General features: G+C 48.7%; 1 protein-coding gene across 1 annotated transcript in view; it reads left to right on the forward strand.

The window, feature by feature from the left end:
* The first annotated feature begins 16104 nt into the window (after window positions 1-16104).
* The window catches only part of NUAK1 (NUAK family kinase 1), a 71663-nt gene continuing 67242 nt past the window's right edge, over window positions 16105-20525 (forward strand). The window contains exon 1 of the mRNA XM_041754795.1: window positions 16105-16359. Within this exon, the coding sequence (XP_041610729.1) occupies window positions 16105-16359 (255 nt within the window). The remainder of the gene's footprint in view (window positions 16360-20525) is intronic.

A 20525-nucleotide genomic window follows, 5' to 3' on the forward strand; every position in this document is an offset into this window, starting at 1 on the left:
TCCATTTAACATGTGGAAGAGGGATACCCTATAGCTCTTGAGTTTACCTCTTCTGTATTCAAGTAATCAGTCCAGGCTGATCTAGAATAACTTAGCACTCATTTCAGCTAACTAGAAGAGAGACTTTGATTGGCCTGTCTTGGGTTTATTGTCCACTCCTATGGCCATGAAATCAGGGTCATTGAGCATAAACACAATTAGGGAGATCATACTTTTGGGTGAAGTGGGAGGTCAAGCACATTGCTCTAAGCAAGATAGTTATATCAAAATTCATCTAGGGAATATTTCAGAACACACATTCACTTGTTTCAGAGACCTCAATAGCAGTGCTTAAAAGAAATAGAAAGAAGATAGATATTTCTCATGCAACAGTTCAATGCTAAGCAGTACAGGGCAGAGAGATCACAGCTGCAGTATTAGTTGGCTGGGCTGCTGTGATTTGGTGTCTACCTCCTATAGAGTTTCACCCTCCATGTGGTCATTATGGCTTATCATCAGATTCACCTTCAAGATGGTGGAAGGAGTAAGATTCCATTCTCTCTGAAAGCATGACCTCAAAGCTACCCCTTGCTCTTTTGCTCACAACACATTCTCTGGAACTTACATGGCCTACTGGGCTGCAGAGAAGACTAGAAAATACTGTCTTTATTCTGGAGTGCCATGTACCCAGTTCCACCACTACAAAGAAAGAGGAGTAGAATGGTGTGGAGCAACTAAACATCTTCCCACACTGTAATATTTCTTACTTTGACAAGTTGTTCCGAGGATCAAATGACCTGGTCTGTAGGAAAGGTCTGTAAACTGTAAAGTATAATGTAACAATACGAACCATGACAGGAAAACCTTCTTATGAGTTATTTGTAGTCCACTGTTGAGATGAGGAGGCTTAACTTCTGAGTCAGGAATTCATCATTAATTTTTTGTGTGACTTATACAATCACACAAATTGTGATTAATTTGTGAGTAATTTAAACTTTCTGGGCCTCAGTTTTGTCAAAGATAAAAATGCGGTTAATACTAGTGGCCTCAAGGTCACTCAAGGGTGTTAAGAAGATCAGATAATGTACACCAAGTCCTTAATACTAAGCTGCTCTGTACTACTACACTACTATAGTGTTCAAGTGGTTATTAGAATTTATAGTCCCTCCTTAAAGTTAACCATCTGATTCCTTGGGTTGAACTCCAACTGAATTTTGATGTCTAAAGGAAATCAAGTCTCTGAGAACCTTTGTTGGTTGCCTCCCTCCAACCATCTCCAACCTCCATTCTCCTTCTCTCCTTCCCAATGAGAGCCTGAATATGGCAGGTATTTGCTTCCCTTGCCCGCTTTGCAGCTAAGTATAAATATGGGGCCAAGTGTTGATTGATGGGTTGTGCTGGGAAATATTTTCATCTCATAAAGGGACAGAAGACATGAAGGGAGCTTCCCCTTTGCCCCAGCTGACTCCTCACCCTACCCCTTCTTACTTCTTTTAAAAGCAGTAGTATGAGAATGTGATGTCTGGACCCATGGCAGACATTGTGGTAAGTAATAATTAAGAAAAGCCAATAGGTAAGAATGGTAAAGAAAAAGAATAGAAACAACCTGTGTTCTTTTTTTTATTTTTAAGTTTTTATTTTGATTCCAGTTAGATAACATAAAGTGTTATGTTAGTTTCAGGTGTACAATATAGTGATTCAACACTTCCACACATCACCCTATAAGGGTCTGTTGGAGGAAGGATGGGCTAGATAGGTGATGTACTTGTTGTGATGAGCACTGGGTGTTGTTATGTAAGTGATAAATCACTGAATTCTACTCCTGAAACCAATATTACACTGCATGTTAACTAACTAGAATTTAAATTAAAAATTTGCAAAACGAAAAAAGACAGAAAGAAAGGTCCTGCCTTTGAAGAGCTCACAGCTAGGGAGAAGAACAAATATAGATAAACAGATAATTCCACAACATGAAAAGGGCAGTGGTGGTATGGGAGTACAAAGGAGGGGAACAAGCCACATGGTCGGGGCAGGGAGAGGGGAGCAAATCAAACCAGGGAAGAGAATACTTATTTAACACCTCCGGGGTGGGAGTGTAGAGTGTACGGGTATATATGCTTTTAATTGGAAGTCCCAGTTCTAGATCCAACGTCATAATGTGAGGGCTGCTTCCTCCCAGCAAGAACCAGTATCTTCCCAGCAGCAGCATCTTAGTGTATCCTCAGGGATATATATATATACAGGACAGAGAGGTGGGGTGGGGGTGGGGGAGAAAGCAGGGCCGGGGAGCACAGCTAATCAACATATTCAAGTTTGCTAATTTGCATATAGCTAATCAGAGCATGAGTGTGGACAGCAACGCCTCAGGGCAACCAATCACAGGAGAGGAGCTCCACACTCACTCCCAGGAACCCAGCATTTCCAGTTAGACTGCACTTGTTGGCCCTGCAGGGACAATGCGGCGCCTCCACACCCCTTCCCCACTGTCTTAGGTAACCCTGAAGGTCTGTGGCCAGGGGTCCGGATCATGCTCTCAAGAGAACTCTTACACTGGGTCCAGCCCCCCAGTGATGGCTGAGGCAGCTGCTGAGGTGTGAGAGGACATCCATTCCTACAGGTGAGCCGCTCTGACAGGTACCATGCTGGACATCAAGGTACTAATTAGGCCCTTTATCGCAAAGGAGTGTATGTATGTAACTTAACAGGAATCCAGGAAGACACCCTCAGAGGACCAGGTCTCCCATGTGCTGGCCATCACTGCCATTTTTCAAGGGGCCGTATTTCTATGGATGATGTGGGCTCCTGGGCCCCACATTGTTCATCTGTAAATTGGACACACTAATGCAATAGCACATCTCTCCTGGATGTTGCCGGAAAGACAGAATGAGGCGTACTACTTTCTTCTTGTTAGTTCATTCATTCACATTTACCAAGTGATTCATTGCAGTCCTGACCTGAGGGACACAGGGCTACCAGGATGCCTCAGGAGAAACTAGGCCACAGCAGTCAAACATGACAATACTCTCCTTGATTGGAGCCCTTATTATGTGCCAGAACATAAGGCACACTTTAATATATTCCTCTTTAAATTACATTTGTTAGGTATTATTTCAACTTTGTAGATACAGAGGAGACTGAGGCTCAGAGAAGTTAAGCAGTTTGCCCAGGGTCACACAGCTAGCAATGGAGGGGCCTGGGATGTGACCCATATCTGACCCTGGGGCTTTCATTCTCAATATACATGACCTCTCCTGTATTGGACTTTCTCTCTGCTTTATTCCCTTCTGCCTTGGCTGGGCCTGTTTGAGACAGATGCAGCTGATGGTAAGGAGCCACAGTCAGATGGAAATCAGAGTCAGCAGGTGGGCCTATGACCCAAGTAATTTGGTGAGAGCTGCTGGGATATTTTAGGTGAAGGTCTTGGGGGCCCAAACTCTGGACGGTTGCTGTATTCTTGCTGGGGCCAGGTGTGGATGGAGTGCACTGGGCACCATCTCCTGCCTCAGCAGATCCTGCTTCCCTTCCCCAACTACCCAGGTGGCTGCCATGGTCTAGTCTGTCCATGTTGGGAACTGGTCTTTTGGGCCAGAGTCCCCTCAGCACCTGCTCTGAGCAGCTGGTACAGCAGCTGATGAGAAAGCCTGCTGGTAGCCCAAGAAGGCCAGAAGCGAGGAGCAGAATGTACAGCTGGAGAGGACTGCAGGGTGGAAACACCACAAGGACACATTAATTTTTCTGAATGCCCTCCCACCATAACAAAGGTGCTGAGAATCTAATCAGCTGCCCTTTCAAAAGAACACTGAGGTGGCTGCTCTTTTGAAAAGGGCAGGAGGCCAAGCTGAGGCCAGGCTGGATTTCCTCACCCTGTCCTTTTCCTGGCTCTTCATTTTGGCTCACAGTACTCTAATCTGGATGCTGAAAAGTCATGGCATTCTGTTTCATTATAAACAGGAGATAGAAGAGACCCTGTGAGAAATAAAATACAAAGAATTTTATGAGTGGCTTTCACAAACATGCTTTTTTTTTTTTCCATTTTGACCATGTCCATACGATGAAAGGTATCATTATGCCCATTTAATAGATGGGGGAAACCAAGGCTCAGAGAGACTATGTGATATAACAAAGAGTGTACAGGACAAGGAGTTGGAAGATCGGGACCATAAACTGGCTCTAATTTCATATACAACAATGGACACAAATGTGGAGCATTTTGCTGTGCAGAGAGTTTTTGCATCTAGCTTTTTAGCTCATGCACACAACAAACCCTAAAGGGACTTTTATTATTAACTTCCATTCTGCAGATCACAACACAGTCAGTGACAGACCTGATCCTCTAAATTAATCTTCTATTTTTTTCCCCCCATCATATCAATTCTCCTTGGGTTCCTCAAGTTCTTTGAATCTCTATCCCAGGAGCTGGTAATTTTTTTAAAGTACCGGGCAATAAATATTTTTAGGCTTTGACAGTCATATGGTCTCTGTCAAAACACTCAGTTCTGTTCTTATAGCTTGGAGCAGCCATAGATGTCCATGGGTAAATGGGCGGGGCTGTGTTCCAATAACTATTTATAGCACTGAAATCTGAATTTCATATAATTTTCAGATATCATAAAATATTGTTCTTATTTGATTTTCCAACTGCTAAAAAATATAAAAACCGTTCTTAGCTTGTGTAAGGCACAAAATCAGGCAGTGGACCATAAGTGTGCTGGCCCAGTTCTATGTTTATCTGTGAACCTGGGTGCAGTAATATCTCTCTCTTAGACTCATATGGATGAAATAAGACCATTCAGGTAATTAACTTTGCACAGAGGACATCATCGCCCTTATGTCACCCTGTAAGAGCATGAACTTCTTTGGGCCTTAGTTTTCCCATCTATAAAAAGGGAATGGTTGGCCACTTGCAGCCATACTGGTCTATGCATTTCTGCCAGATTGCTTCTTGATGAAGAGCTTTGACTGCTTGCCTTCTTCCTGTCGTGAGAGCATCCATGCCTCTTGGATCCCCGCTGAATTTCTCAACGCCGCGCTGGTTTTGCCAAGTTCTTTTTCTCCATCCTAGATATGTTGTGTCAAGACTCTGATGGAGTTTTTCATGGACAGAGAGACTCAGCCACTTGGTGGTGCTGTGGGAAGATTTTTCCCCCCTCATAAAGCTACCTGGATGTTTCTGAGAAAACCTCAGGAATAAAGATACAGACACCAGAAATGGTTCTCTTGGGGGGAAAGAGGTGTGGTTCATACTTGTGCAGCATTTGTCCACACCATGTTAATTTGGGCAGTTGGGGTTCTGAGGTCAGAAGTTTCAGGAATACAGAGTGGGGCACTCGCATCAGAGGAGCAAGGGTCAGACAGAGCTGGTGAGGCTCCCCATCCTCCAAATTCCTGGTGTTCCTTTCTGTCATGCTGGGGAAGGGAGCCGGTCTCTCTCCTCCCCGTGTGTAGCAATTTCTTTTGGGGGCCATTAAATATATAATTAAATGACCTTTATATTTTAGTAGCTTTTTGTGACTCTTATAGAACTGTTGTTTGTGATATGTGATGTTGCTTGGATGCTACCTGTGGTGAAAGCAAAAGACCTGAGTTTGAGTCCTGGCTCCTCGTTTATGAACTGTGAGACCTTGAGCAAGGTACTCCATCTCTTAGTACATCCAGTAAAATGTGTGTGTGTGTATGTGTGTGTGTGTGGGGGGGGGGATAAAAATATCTAATCCCAAGTAAAATATCATTATGAGATTTAAAAGAGACCACCCGTGTGCTAATGTTTGTAAACTGTAAAGCACCACATCAGTGGGGAGTATTAGACACGCCCCGAGGACAGAGGACCATCTTATGTTACCCTTTATCCTCAGCCCAGTCACAAGGACTACATTGTCCTGGATGCTCAAATACCGTGAATGGACAGGTGGATGCAGAGCGTCATGAAGGGAAGGGCAGATTGGAAATGTGCCTGTTAAATTAAGGATTTCAAAGGATGAGGCCAGAGAGGGAGCAGGAGAAGCAGGCACTTGAAAGGAATTTAGGGCTTGTGGCTCCTCTGCCAGGAAGGCAGCTAATGCATCTCTCACCAGCTGGCTGCCTGGGCAGCCTGGCTTCACTGGGGCCCAGCTGCCAGGTTCTGGGCCATCTAAGGCCTGGGTGTCTGTTCCAGAGCAGGTGGGGCAAGAGCTTCTGCCGTCAGAGGCAGTCTAGTGACTCGCGTGGAATGCCCTGCCTCTCGTGCCTGCTTTTAGAGCCTAAGTCCCTGGTGACAGTAAACTGTGGCTGCGGGCCTGACATGGAGCAACCCTGGGTCTTGGCAGGGCAGGGCTGAGGGACCTGTATCCCATGGTTAGCAATATAAATACAAACAGGACAGGTAAATATAGGCAATCGAGTAGGCAATCTAGATCCCAGGACTATTTTTTCCTAACCTAGTTTTTTTTTTTTTTTTTGGACAGAATTACTTGGAAAATTGTAATTGCTTTACACAGTTTGTTATAGATCTGATAGAATGAATCTAATATTATTATTTAAACAGAATAATAACAGCTACATTTTGTAAGTGCCAATGTAGCTACTATGCTAAATGCTTCAGAAACATAATCTTAGTCCTGGAAGATGAGCATTAACTCTGTAGGATCAAATCAGACTAACTCTGTAAGGTAAATATTACGACACAGCTGTTTTACAGATGAAGGAACTATGGTTTAATCTTTAATTACTTACAGAGCTAGCAGATGAAATAACTGGAGCTCAAATCATTCATCTAGCCATTTATTCATTCCATGCATGATTATTGAACACCTATTATTTGCCAGGTACTGGGGATTTATGGGAGAATCACATAGATAAAAATCCCCGCTGTATCCAGAAAAACACAACAAAGAAGCAGATCATGTAATATATTACATTCTGGTAAATGCCATGGTGAAGAATAAAACAGGTAAAGGGGGGTAAGGAGCATTAGTGTTGGGATGGAGGAGGAGAGGATGGGCTGCAATTTTAAACAGGATGGCCAGAAAAGACCTCCCTTTGCTCTGACATCTAAGCAAAGAGTTGAATATGCTGAGTCTGAGCTGCATGGATCAGAGAGTAGAACTTCATGCCTTTAAAGTTTGTTCCATGAGGTAAATTGGAAAAACTGGGCCTAAGGAAGATTTTTATGAATTCACTTTTCCCTTAGGTTCATTCTCTTTTTCCTGGGTTCTGCATTTCCAGAGTAAGAAATAAGAAGGTGAACTAGGGATGGTATTAAGTTAGTAAGATTCAGCCGTCCATCCATCCATCCATCCATCCATCATCCATTCTTTTAGGGTTTATATATCATAATCCACATCTATACTTCTATTAGAATAAAGAATAAGATCTATATCTATACTGTTGGGAACAGCATCCCCTAGTCACATATGGCTATGGGCCCTTGAAATGGAGCTGTGTAATGGGGAACTAAAAATTTAATTTTATGCAATTAACTAAAATTTAAGTTAAAAAACAGGAGCTGTAAAAAAAAACAAGATCTGTGTAAACTATTTATCTGTGAAATACAACTTTACTGTTTTGCTAGGCTATATTTCAGCTAAACCATTGAAAATTTAGCTCTGAATTGAGGTTTACTGTAAGTGTAAGATATGAGAATGGATTTCAAAGATTTCATCCAGAAGGGAGAAAGTAAAATATTTCATCAATGGGCTTTTATATTGATTACATATTGAAATGATCATATTTTGGGCATATTGGGTTAAATAAAATACATTAATAAGATTAATTTCCCTCTCCCTTTTTTAAAACTTCTTTTTAGGGGATCCCTGGGTGGTGCAGCGGTTTGGCGCCTGCCTTTGGCCCAGGGCGCGATCCTGGAGACCTGGGATCGAGTCCCACGTCGGGCTCCCGGTGCATGGAGCCTGCTTCTCCCTCTGCCTGTGTCTCTGCCTCTCTCTCTCTCTCTCTCACTGTGTGCCTATCATAAATAAATAAAATTAAAAAAAAAATAAAACTTCTTTTTAATGTGGCTGCAAGAAAAGTTAAAATGCTATCTGTGGCTCACATTCTATTTCTATTGGACAGTGCTGTCCTAGCCCTGACCATCCTGGAGTTCCCAGGCAACTGGGCAGAGATGAACACATAACGGAATAATTATAATACTATGAGGTAGGTGCTCTGAGAGACTCAGGGACTGAGTGCCCTGGGGACAGAGAACTGAGCCTTTAGTTCTGTCTAGCATGGGATCAGAAGGGAGGTGATGTCTTCAGCTAGGTCTCCAAAATGAGTAGAAGTTTGTTATCTGGAGGACAGGAAAGGAGGCACCTCAGGCATTGGGCACAGCATGTGCAAAGGTGGAGCAGCATGAGACAGAGGTGCCCCTGGACCAAACATGGTGCTTGGTGGGAGGAGGTGGTGCGGATCCAAATAAGGAGAGTACCATTCGGGTCAGACCACATGGGGAAAGGGCAATGAGCATTTGTCAGCAAGATAAAGGGACATTTTATGGGCACCTGTGCACCAGCCACTGTGTCAGATACTCTTTCCTACATTAGCTCATTGGCTGACTCCACCCATATTTGTTGAGTGCCTCCCATGTGCTCGGCATTGCTCTGGGGGTTGAGTATATAGCAAGAAATAAGACAGAGTCCCTGTCCTTGTGGGGCTGACACGCAGGTGATACCATCCAGGACAAGGTGGAAAGAGAACACACTGAGGTCAGAGAGCTCCAGCAACTTAGACACATCACACAGCTGGTGAGCGCTAGGCCAGGATCCTAATCCGGGTCTTTTTGATGCCAAGGCCAATGCTCTCATTACCCTGTGATGCTTCTCTGAGCACCAGGCTAAGGAGTTTGGTCTTCGTCCTGAAGGCTGCAGATCAATAGAATCCTAGGAATCAGTAGAATTTCCTTAGCCTTTTTCAGAGCCCGCTGCCCCCATCACTTCCCTCCCTCTCCAAGTCTATTTTTAATACAATGGCTGGAGGGAGACTTTTCAAATCCAAGTCTGATTATGTCATTGTTCTAATCAGAATCGACCAATGGCTTCCTGCCTGACTCAGTATAAAACCCAGAGTTCTTTCAGCATTCCATAGAGCCTCCAGGATCTGGTCCTGGGGACTCTGGCCTCAATGCCTACTACTCTCCCCTATTTCACTCGGCTCACAATGACCTCCTCACTGTTTCATGAACTGGCCAAGGATATTCCTGCCTCAGAGCCTTTGCCCTCATGAAGCTCTATGCCAGGGAGGCTCTTCCCCCAGATATCCGTATTATCCCTCAGATATCCACATCGTACACACGCTCGCTTCCTTAGGGCTTCTGCTCAAATGTCACCTTGTCAGAAATCTTCTCTTTACCACCCTCATCATTTTCTGCCTCTTTTTCTTGACTTATTCTAGTAGACCTTACCACCACCCAATAGGCAATACATTGATTTGTCCATGGCTCATTGTTTATCTGTAAACGTAATGAAGGCAGAGGCTTTGTTTTTGTTCTACTGTATCCCCAGGACCTAGAATTGTCCTGGGCCCATGGTGGGCACTTAGCTATCATGGGTGAGTGCATTTGCCCATCCAGGGAGAGAAATGTAGAAATGAGCTCTTTATATCCCTTCACTCCTTGCCTGGAACCCCTCATTTAACCTCAAAGAAACCCAATGTCTCTTCCATTGTGGCCAATTAGAGTTATTCTCCCCCCACACCACCCCAGCATGTGACATATTTACTCTCAACATTCCGACATTCCGGCAGCCACCCTTTCCAGGGTGGCAAGGTGTTGCTTCCCCCTTCTGGAGTCCTGCCAGTGCTTCTACTGCGGATGGGGAATTTATCACATTTCAGTTTCTTTTCTCCAGAAGGGAACCTTCCAATGAATCCCCACTGTTTTATCCCCTCAGGGAGAAGGGGTTTTATTTTTCAATGCAATGTTCAGGAGAGAGAAAACGAAGCAAATGGAACTCCCAGCAGTTGTCTGCTTGCTCCATCGTCTGCACACATATGCAAAGGAGGGAGAAGAGGGAATATGCAAGGAGTGTGAAACTGCAATCTTCATTTTTTTAAAAGATTTTATTTATTTATTCATAGAGACAAACACACAGAGAGAGGCAGAGACACAGGCAGAGGGAGAAGCAGGCTCCATGCAGAGAGCCTGACCTGGGACTTGATCCTGGGTCTCCAGGATCACGCCCTGGGCTGCAGGCGGCGCTAAACTGCGAGCTAAACCGCTTCGCCATCGGGGCTGCCCAATTGAGAGTTGTCAGCACCGAGGGTCCTCAGAGGTCATCTCGCCTGGTAATCTCATTCCACAAAGAGATGAAGGCACCTGCCTGAGGTGGCACCCCTGGGGGCAACAGCAGAGGCCGGACAGCCTGTCTTGCCCTGTTGGTTGTCTCCTTATTAAGGTGGATGCCCGCACTGATGTTCTTCCTTTCCAGTGGGGTCCTCTGTCCTCTCAATCACCGAACGGATGAGAAATGTTGCCAGTGAACACTCGGTCTGGATTATTTCAGTGGAACCCTTGTAAGAGTAACTGCTTCTATTTATGATTCTGTGCCTGGCCTTCTCTTGTCCTCTTTTGTGCACGAAATAGAATATAATGTATAATAGGGAAGGTGGCAAATCATATGAACAGCTGACACTTATTGGGTGCTACCACCATCTCATGCTGTCCTTAGTGCTTTTTATTGCATTAACTCAATCAATTCTTAACAAAAACCTTTTGAGCTGGGCATTATTAGTGTCCTCCTCTGAAAGGTTGAGACAACGGAGACACCAAGACCAAGTTGCCCCAGATTACACACCTTGGAAAATGGTAGAGCCAGGATTTGAACCGAGTTTTTTTTTTTTTTTTTTAAGATTTATTTATTTATTTTTGATAAATGTAGAGAGAGAGAGAGAGAGAGAGAGAGGCAGAGACACAGGAGGAGGGGGAAGCAGGCTCCATGCAGGGAGCCTGACGTGGGACCCAATCCTGGGACTCCAGAATCGCGCCCTGGGCCAAAGGCAGGTGCTAAACCGCTGAGCCACCCAGGGATTCCCCCGAGTTGGTTTTGATTCTGGAGATGAAGCTCTTAACCACCCTTCTTACAGTTTCTCTAGCTGCTCAGCAGGGGAAGAAATAGAGCTTTCTGTTTTGACTTGTGAGTCACATTCACATTTCACATTCAAATAGCCTGAGTTCTCCCCACAAGTGTGGTGGCCAGTAGTTGGTTGAGTACAGCTGAACCTGTAAATTGTTTTTGTTACCCACAGGTTGGGAGCTCAGAAAGATGAGATCGTACCTGTCACATCCCGGTGTACCCTCAACCACAGATGCCTGGTGTATAGTAGGAAAATAGGAGATACTGTGGAGTGAGGCAATTTGTCTTACTGTTTTATGGCTGTTGGATATTGCCCTTATTTGATCTCTGGTATATGTAATCCAGGAAAAACTAAAAGAAAAATTCAGTCCCAAAATAATCTGCTTTCTCCTGGAGTAGGCAAGTAGACAGAAAACATAAAAGTGGCATTTTGGGTTTCAACTCTTCAGATGGTTGTTATGGTCTTCCGTTTGGCTTTTGCTGTATGAATACAGACTTAGTGTAAGCGTGTGTATTAGTTAGGGCACGACTACCTGTTGTAACAAATAAACCCTCTAATTTCAGGGACTTAATAGAAGGTTATTTCTCACACATGTATCAGTCCAATGTCCTGCTTTGAGGGTGGCTTTATTCCTTATAGTGATTCAAGGACACAGGCTTCTTTTGTCTAGTGACTCTGCCATCCTCTGGTACTTGGAGTCTTCAGCTCCCAACCAGGCATTTTCTTAACACCTCGGCCTAGGAAGAAGTGAAATCACTTGGCTCATATTCCACTGGAGAGAACTATTCACGTGGCCAGGCTCAGATGCAAGGGAGGCTAGGAGGTATATCCCCAGCTGAACAGCTGTCTCTCAGCTCCCCTGTGGGAGGACACACATGACTGTTTGGTGGTCAGCTAGCAGTCTTCTGCCACAGTGAAGAAGACATACCTTCTCAGGTTGTTCGTTAGTGTATGGTGCCTACCAGACAACATCCTCATGCAGGAAATGTCACAATCCTGGGTGGCTCAGTCGGTTAAGCATCTGACTCTTGGTTTTCAGCTCACGTCATGATCTCAGGGTCATGGGATCAAATCCTGCATCAGGCTCTGTGCTCTGCTAAAGATTCTCTCTCTCTCTCCCGTTCCCCAACCACCACTCGCATGTGTACATGCTCTCTCTCGCTAAAAATAAATAAATAAGTAAAAATAAAAAGTCACACTCTTAGGTAACTTTCCAAAACCTCGTCTAAAAATAGAAGATGAATGCCAACCAAAGCATAGGCATTCATCGATATGAACTGGGATGTTGGGCAGTTTAGAATAGGGGTGGGAGCAAAACCTGAGTCGAAGAACTGGGTTCAAATTCTGACCGGGGCAGGTACTGCCTGGTCATAGGCATCTTAACCTCCTGGAGGCTCCCTGTTCTTCACAGCCAATTGGGGATCATAACGTCCACCTCACAGTTTTATGATGATTAGAGGTAATACATATAAAAGTCCTGGCAGACAGTAGATGGTGGATAAATGATACTGGTATTACTACGTTTTCTGAACAAATATTTCTCAAGAAAGCAAGCACACTTTCTTTTAAATTGCTTTGAAAAAAAAAGTGTAATAAAGAACAAGTAATGAGTCTTATGTAAATATAAGTTGTAGGGCAGTGTGGAAGTCATGCTTCCAACTTCATATGTTATTACCTCTGTCATGTAATGAGAGTGAAGCCAGAAATCAGAGTTTAATCAAGTAAGTAATATGATTAAACTGCTTCTAATTGCCTCAATGCCAGGACGAGTCATGCAAGATGAAGAATAAGTATAATAAAAACAAGTATGATATTAATAGCCATGATTTATTGAGTGCATATATTATACTCCTTAATCCTCACATGAGCCCACATGCATATTATTGCTAGCACCCCAATACCACCTATGTGATGGCCACCACCATTGTGAAGATGAAAGAATGGAGGCATAGAGAGGGAAAAGAGCTGGCCAGATGGTCAGTTACTAGTGGCAGAACAGGGGTTTGAACTCAGGCAGTTTGACTCCAGATCTCAAGCTCTTAATCAGGCAGCCTGGGCTCTTGTTGGAGGAAATGCTTTATCTATGTGAAAACACTTGAGCACAATGCATGATGACATTGTGCTGAAGTGTGGCTCAAATTATGACTGCTATAGGAATTCAGTCTGGAGAGGAACTTCCAGTGCTTGGGTATGACTGTATGCCAGGCATTGTACTGGGTGTTTCCATCTTTCCCATTTAAGGAGAGGTAGCATGGCATATGTAGAAGAGGAAGAGCAAGAGCTTTGGAACTGCACAGGTAGGGTTTAAGTCCTGGCCTTGCTATTTATGACCTGTGCAATCTCAGGCAAATTACTTATTCTTTCGGGTAAAGTGTCCTTAATTAAAAATAAGGAATATAAGAGCCATCCTACAGAGGAGGGTTTACTATCATAAAATAGTATCAGATTATGGTAGGGCTATTCATTCACCAAATACCAATTAAGTCCAGGCATTTGGGAGCAACACTGTTAGCCAGAATAAACTACATTATGCTGTTGTAACAAACAACCTCCAAACCTCACTGGTTTAATACAACACAAGTTTAAAATTTGCTCGCACTAGTTTTCTAAAGCAGGCTAGCTGGGCCTGCTCTGCCATCTATAGAGAGCCACAGTGCCTGGGGTAGGCTCTCTCAGTGCACTTCCATAGTTGTCAATATGAGATTGCCAAGATGGAACTTTTGGGATTGAGAAGACACACAGATTTGCCCATTGGCCCTTAAAAGTTTCTGTGTGAAAACAATGCATATCGCTTCTGGTCTCATTCCATTGGCCTAAGTGAGTCCTATAGGGTGGTGGATGCCTAGCACATCCCTCAGGAGGTTAAGAACCAGGAAATATTTGGTGAACGGTTTCAATTAGCACTACAGATACAGTCTGTTTACCTGTGAAACAGATCCCATATTTTAAGAAGGGGAAACAGAAGCTCTGAGAGGTTAAGTCATTTGACCAGGGTCACACAGCCATCCACTGGGGATCACCCTGCACTTTGCTCACTCTGACTCTTTAACTCACATGCACAATGTCTACAGACTTTGTATAAAACAGAACATACTTTCAGGATGGGGGCAGGGAGGCCCTGCAATTGTGGAGGACAGCACAGGAATTAAAGAGACAGGGCCTTTGTCTTGGTATTATGCAATAACCAGTGGCTCTTGGGGAAGGCAGGAAGGGGCAGAGGGGGCTTATGTCAGCATCCCTAGAGGATAAGTTTGGACACCCACAGACGGCGTGGGCACGGGTATGGTGATGTGTTTGGCCATTTCTCTGGCAGCAGGGAGCGGGCTCCGGGGCAGGACCGGCTGTTGCAGGGGTCCAGGGTAAGGTGATCAGGGGAGACAGGAGTGAAGACAGCAGGAATGCAGAAGGCATAGACCCGAGAGCTGCAGAGGAAGGTCGAGAGGGGTGCACTGGTGAAAAAGTAAAGAACAACTAGGCGATGTGTACAACGTACCATACATTCTTCATACCTCACTCTTCCTATCCGGGTCTGCTGTACGGCACCATTACAAAAAAAATTCCCCAAGGCCTCTTTTTCTCTTGCCTTGCAGCTTGGGGGAGGGGGGCAGCTTCCCCTGTCGGACGCCTTCCTGCCCGACCGTCTACTTGTGGGGCGCAGTCGCTGTTACCATCGCCAGGGTCCGGCCCGTTCAGTTCAAGGAAAACTCTCAAGGCCCAAGGGGCCCGAGAGGCCTCCTTTTGCTCAGGAGGCTCCCGGCCCTCCCCCTCTGAGGTCCCCGGTTCGCCCCCCTCCGAAGGCAGCCGCGGCGGGCCCGGGGCCCCGGCTCCGTCCCAGCACCCACGCGCCCAGCTCCGGCCCGGCCCCGGCTGACCTCCCCTCCCAGGCGGCCGGAGTCCCGGCGGGTGGCGCAGCGCTGAGCGTCCCGCGGCGGGCCCCGGGCGCGGCCTCCGGGCCTCCCTTCCTCCCGCCTCCGCCCCTCCGCGGCCGGGGTCGCGGCGCCCCTCTCGGGGTCCTCCACGGCGCGCGGCCGCCCCTGCCGGCGCAGGGGGCCTCGGGGGCGGGGTGCCGGCCCGGCGGGGCGGGGGGGCGCACTGCGGCGGAGGGGCCGTGACTCACCCTGTAACCCGACACCCCGCCCGCTCCCCTCCCCCCGCTCTCCGCCGTCTCCGGCCTGGCGGCCGCGGCGACACCTGAAACAAAATGAAGGGGCGCGCGGGCCCGTGGCGCCCCCGGCCGGGTCGCGAGCAGGCCCCGGCTGCGTCTGGCTCGGAGCGCGCCCGCTTCCCCCGCCCCGGGGCTCGGCGAGCAGCCGCCGCCGCCCGGGCGCCAGCAGGCAGGGAGGCCGAGCGGCGGGAGCGGGCGCGGGCGCGGGCGCGGGCGCGGGAGCGGGAGCGGGCGGCGGGCCCGCGGTAGCCGCGGCGGGCGAGTCCGGGGAGGGGCGCCCGGGCCTGGAAGCGCCCCGGCGCGGGTCCCGGCCGAGCGAGGACAAAGCCCCCCGGCCGCCGCCGCGGCCTACGCCGCGCCGCACAAAGGGCGAGTCGCCACGCGCCACCTCCCCCCCGGCTCGGGTGGCCCCGGGTCCCGGGTGGCGCGGGGAGGTGGGGAAGCCCCGGCTCGGCCGCCCCCCGCTCCGCTCCGCTCCGCTCCCCTCCCCTCCCCTCCCCTCCCTCGGGACCCGCCGCGCGCGCCGCCCCCGCCCCCGCCCCGTCTGCGCGTCCTCCCGGGGAGGGGTCGGGGGTGCGGCGCCCCACATAACACTCCCCCTCCCGCTCTCGGAGCCACCCCTCTCCCCTCCCTCCTGCAAACCCCGCCGCCTCCCCTGCCACCGCCGCCACCTCGCCCGACGCGCCGCAGCTCGCCGCGGCCGGGGGGCGGTGCGCGGACCGTGCGCGCCCGGGGGCGCCAGATGTGCAGTCGCCGCCGCCGCCAGTGACCGCGCCGCAGCCCGAGCGGGGTCGGGCCGCCTCCCCGATGCTGCGGGGGCGACCTTGAGCGCGCCGGCTTCCTCGGCTGGGATCCCGACCCCGCGGACGCTGTGCCCGGTCCTGCCCTCTCCAGCCCGGCTCGCCCTGCCTTCCGACATGGAGGGGGCCGCTGCTCCCGCGGCCCGGGACGGCCCCGACTTGCGGCCGGGGGCTCCGGGCTCTCCCCCGGAGGGGGTGGCGGGGGCGGCGGCGGCGGCGGCGGCGGCGGCCCCGGAGCCCAGGAAGCCGCACGGGGTGAAGCGGCATCACCACAAGCACAACTTGAAGCACCGCTACGAGCTGCAGGAGACCCTGGGCAAAGGCACCTACGGCAAAGTCAAGAGGGCCACCGAGAGGTTTTCGGGCCGAGTGGTGAGTGGGGGAGCCCCCTCCCCGGGGCGAGGGCCCGCGGCGGCTGCGGACCGAGGGCGCGGGGCGCGGGGCGCGGGGCGCGGGGGGCGGGGCGCGGGGCGCGGGGCGCGGGGGCACTGAGACTCGCCTGCCCGCGAGGGGGCTTCTCTGGAACCCCCAGACAGACGCCTCACTCTCTCCCCAGCTCCCCGTGACTCAGGCGTGTCTCTCTCGAAACACTTGTTACATCCTGTCTGCGCATATTTTGGGGGTTTTTCTCCCAGCAGCAAAGTAGTGTTTATGATTTGCAAACACTTTGCAACGTTGGGACGGTGGAGGTCTCCCTCGCGGGCACGCATTCAGACCGAGCCCTGGAATGCCCTGGAATGCCTTGTTGCTCTGACTCTGAGCAGCCCCACGTCCTGGGCGGAGAGCGGCGCCCCCCGCTCCCCCAGCGGTGCCCTCCAGGCGAAGGCGACCCTCCACCCTCCCACTCCTACTCCCCATCACCCTGGTGCTGCTGTAGCTGCAAGGGAGGGTGGACTCCTGCCCCTTAGGGAGCAAAAGTAAAGGCGGCTGCCTGCCTGAGGGCTCTGACAGTTTGCCTCCCGCTTCTGGGAAGACTGAAACGCCCAGGGCAGGCGTAACCACACAGATGCTGAGTCCCCGCAGACCCCACTGCTTTTCAGGTCCTGGTTTCCCGGCTACTGAATTGCTCCAGGGGACTGGCCGGTCGCCCTGCTCTTTGTGACAGCCGAAGCCCTGCGGGGGTCCCGGCCCCATTTGGAGTGGCTAGCGCCTAGCGCAGGGTCTTTGCCTCGTTCCCAACTTGGCTTGGGGAACAGGCCCTTGAAATCCACACTGCTTGTGGCCAGAGGGTTGGGTTCAAAGTGACTGACTCGCAAAGATTTTGTGTGGTGTGTGGTAGAAAATTAACATGGTTCTTTGATTTGAAGCATATCAGATGTATTTTAATCGATTTGGGGCCAAAGTCAGGAACTCATTATGGTACTCCTCGTGTGCGCTTTTGGGGGTGTTTTGGGGCCCCGGGGTTGCTCATAAACTTAAAGAATGACCAGAGGGGAAAGAAAGCAATACGAACTGTTGAATGAAGTGGTTGGTTGATATTGGTGTTTTTCTTTTCAATCTGTGCAGGGACAGTTCTGTGGGAAAAAAATGAGGAGCCGATCAGAGGGTTTAGCTTCTGAAATTCTCAGATATTTGGATACCTGGAATAACTCCCTCAACCTAAGGTTCATTGTTTGGGTTGCTCCAGCTGTCTTCTATGGCTTAAAAAAAAAAGTCTGTTATAGGTTGATTGGAAATTTGAAACATTGTACATTGTATTTTTAAAGCTGTCTCCAGTAAACAAATCCTATAGGCAGCAAGTAGTTAAGAATTCACTCTGGGCAGGTGCCTTTTTTTTTTTTTTTTTTTTTGTAGGTTGAAAGTTTTAAAGAGGAGATGGTTATTACAGATGTCCTTTGAGGAACACACTTTCAGGTTTGTGGAAGAAGAGGCTGAGAAACGTGCACTTCATTCATGCTTTTCTTCTGAGGTGATATTCCCCAGGCTGGGTGTTGAATAAGCAAGAACTAAGCCTCGCTCCTTGCTCGTGTTGTCTTAATAGCTGTTGAAGAATCGCGCTGGGAAGTTGGAAAGAGGAATAATGAAAAACAGACGCGGCTGGAGCTGCAGGTTGAGGATGTGAGCTTTCGAGGGGTTGAGTGGTTAAGGGTGTGTCTGGGATCTGCGGGGGGCACCGCTGCCTGGAAGCCCGGGCGCTGCCGCCCCTGTTGGAGAGAATGAAGTCGTGTCTTAGGGCAGACCCCTTTCTGAGCTTCACCGGGGCTTCCTGTCCGGTGTTGGTCTCGCGTCTGATCTGCAGACGAGGTTGGAGTGAAAGGGATTGCATCAGTGGACGGGAGCCTGCCTTTCTCTTTCAGTGGGTGTCTTTCCTTTATTTGCAGAAACTCTGAACATTCTGTCGGGATTTAGTCAAACGGCCGCTCGGGGGCGCGCTGAGAATGGGAGAGGCTCATTTCTCAGCCCAGAGACTCCAGTCCTGTTCCTGTTCTGTTGTTGTCCAGCCCTGCTCCTTGGTTTCCCGTTGTGCTATGAATTGCAGCAAAATCTCTTGTTTTTACTCAATGATTATGTAAAGGTTCTGAATCCGGTAGATCCAGGCCCAGACGCTAGTTTTCTCCAGACCACTTTCTAGTTGATAGATAAACTTAGAACCTTTGGCGAATCTTCTGGAGAAAAGCTTGCAGTAACCAGATGGGATGACTGAGGTTTGGTGCTGGGACGTCCTCCTTGGCCTTGAGTCCTCCCCCTGCTGAGCACAGTGCCCACAGATGGTGTCAGAACTTAAGTGAGAAACAGGAACTGTCAGGTGGAAAATTCTGTGTGCCTGGCTGAACAGAAAATAAAACAAACACGCCAAAAAATTGGTCAGCAAATTGTCCTTGCCGGCACAGCACTTTGGTGACTCAGAATCTGTCAAGAGCAGCAAGAAATTGTTATGTGAGGTATGAACTTGGGGTTTCCTTCTGGTTCTAAGGATTCTCCGAATATCTACAACTTACTCTGGGGTGTGGTAGAGGTGAGTAGGGAGAGCACCGCCTCAGGTCTGCCTTTTCAGTGTTCCAGTCGAGTTCCGAAGTGACGTGGTGATTTCACTTGTACCCATGTCTTTTATGGCACCGTCCAAGAGGAGCAGGGCCTTTAAGCCACTTTGCCAGCGCTGCTGGTGGTGTCCCGGGTAGGAGAGGCTGTGGGATCAGCACTCCTTGTGGAAAGCAGCTCAGAGACAGCGAAGTGTTTAAAAATGAAAACGTTGTGGCTTTTAATTGCACATCTGGAAGGGCCCTTTGAATCAAACAGAGCACCACGCAACATCATCTTCTGTGTTCTGTGAAAGCCACTTCCGAAGAATGTTGCAGGATCAGGAGCTTGGAGTGGCCCTCGACCTGGCCTCATCCAGGCAGACTCCCCTCTGAATTCCCAGATGTGGTTTGTGGCCACTGCCTGAGGGTGTCCATGACACAAGGACTCCAAGTGGTTTATTCCAGAGCCTCACACACCCAACAATGAAGCCCTCTTGCAGAAGGGCGCAGAGCCCTGGCTGACATTCAGATCCTGACTTTTCACTGGCTTTGTGAGCTTGTGCAAGCTTGTGCAAGCTATGTCACTTTCTGAAACCCCAGCTTCCTCATCTGTCAAATGGGCTACCAGTAGTACCAGTTGCATGCATTTGTGTAATAATTAAATAAAATAATGGGTGGAAAGCCTCCAGAGGTGAAATTAGCCAATTTAGTTCTTCTTTCAACCGAATTTTTTTCTCATCTCACATGGACTTTTCATTTAGGTTTTAAGACCAGGATGCCTGGGACAAATTAACCTCATATCTCTCAGACAGTGGTAGGGGAAACAATCAACTTTTCAGGTTAATTAATGAATGTGAGGTGAACAGAAAAGTGAGCCCATAAGAAGCCAAGACCATTAGCCAGATTCTGATTACATCTGAATGTGTTTCTAAAGCCTTGAATTTGGGCTTTGTTTCTTGCACAACTTTTGTTTTGATATAGCATTGGGCAGGGCTGTTAAGTGGAGCCCCTGTGGCATAATATGCTGTGCATTTTCTTCGAGCCAAGCTGCTTGGACCTTCAGGCTGCACAAACTATTGTCAAAAAACCCAAACCCAAAACAAACAACATTTTGAGGAGAGGGGTCATGTGATCACCTCACTGTCAAGGGCCAAGTTCAACTTTCCCTCTGTACCAGGTTATCTCTTGTGAGCAGTATGTTGTGTGACAGGAACAGGAGGTGAGGGCTCTGGGAGGGGTCTGCGTGGGAGTCACAGGACCAGTGGGTAGAGCGTACCCCCAGTTTGCCATGGTGTCCCTGGGGACCAAAGCTCTAGCCTGGGTGATGGGGCATCCTCACTCAGCAAAGGCATTGATTTGACCAAAAATGGATCTTTTAAGCACTGGCCCGAAGTTACTCCCAGCCTGGTTCTGGGAAACTGCAAATGAGGGGTGCTATCACATAGCAAGCTGGCCTACTGAGCTGGGGTCATGGGGCCGTCATCTGTGGTGCCTCAGATGCCATGTTGCAGCTAAGGCCCAAACCCAGTTGTGGGGAGTAAGGCACGATGGTGAACATGTGATCCAAACTTCCCATCC

Source organism: Vulpes lagopus, chromosome 5, assembly GCF_018345385.1.
Source record: "Vulpes lagopus strain Blue_001 chromosome 5, ASM1834538v1, whole genome shotgun sequence".
NCBI lineage: Eukaryota > Metazoa > Chordata > Mammalia > Carnivora > Canidae > Vulpes > Vulpes lagopus.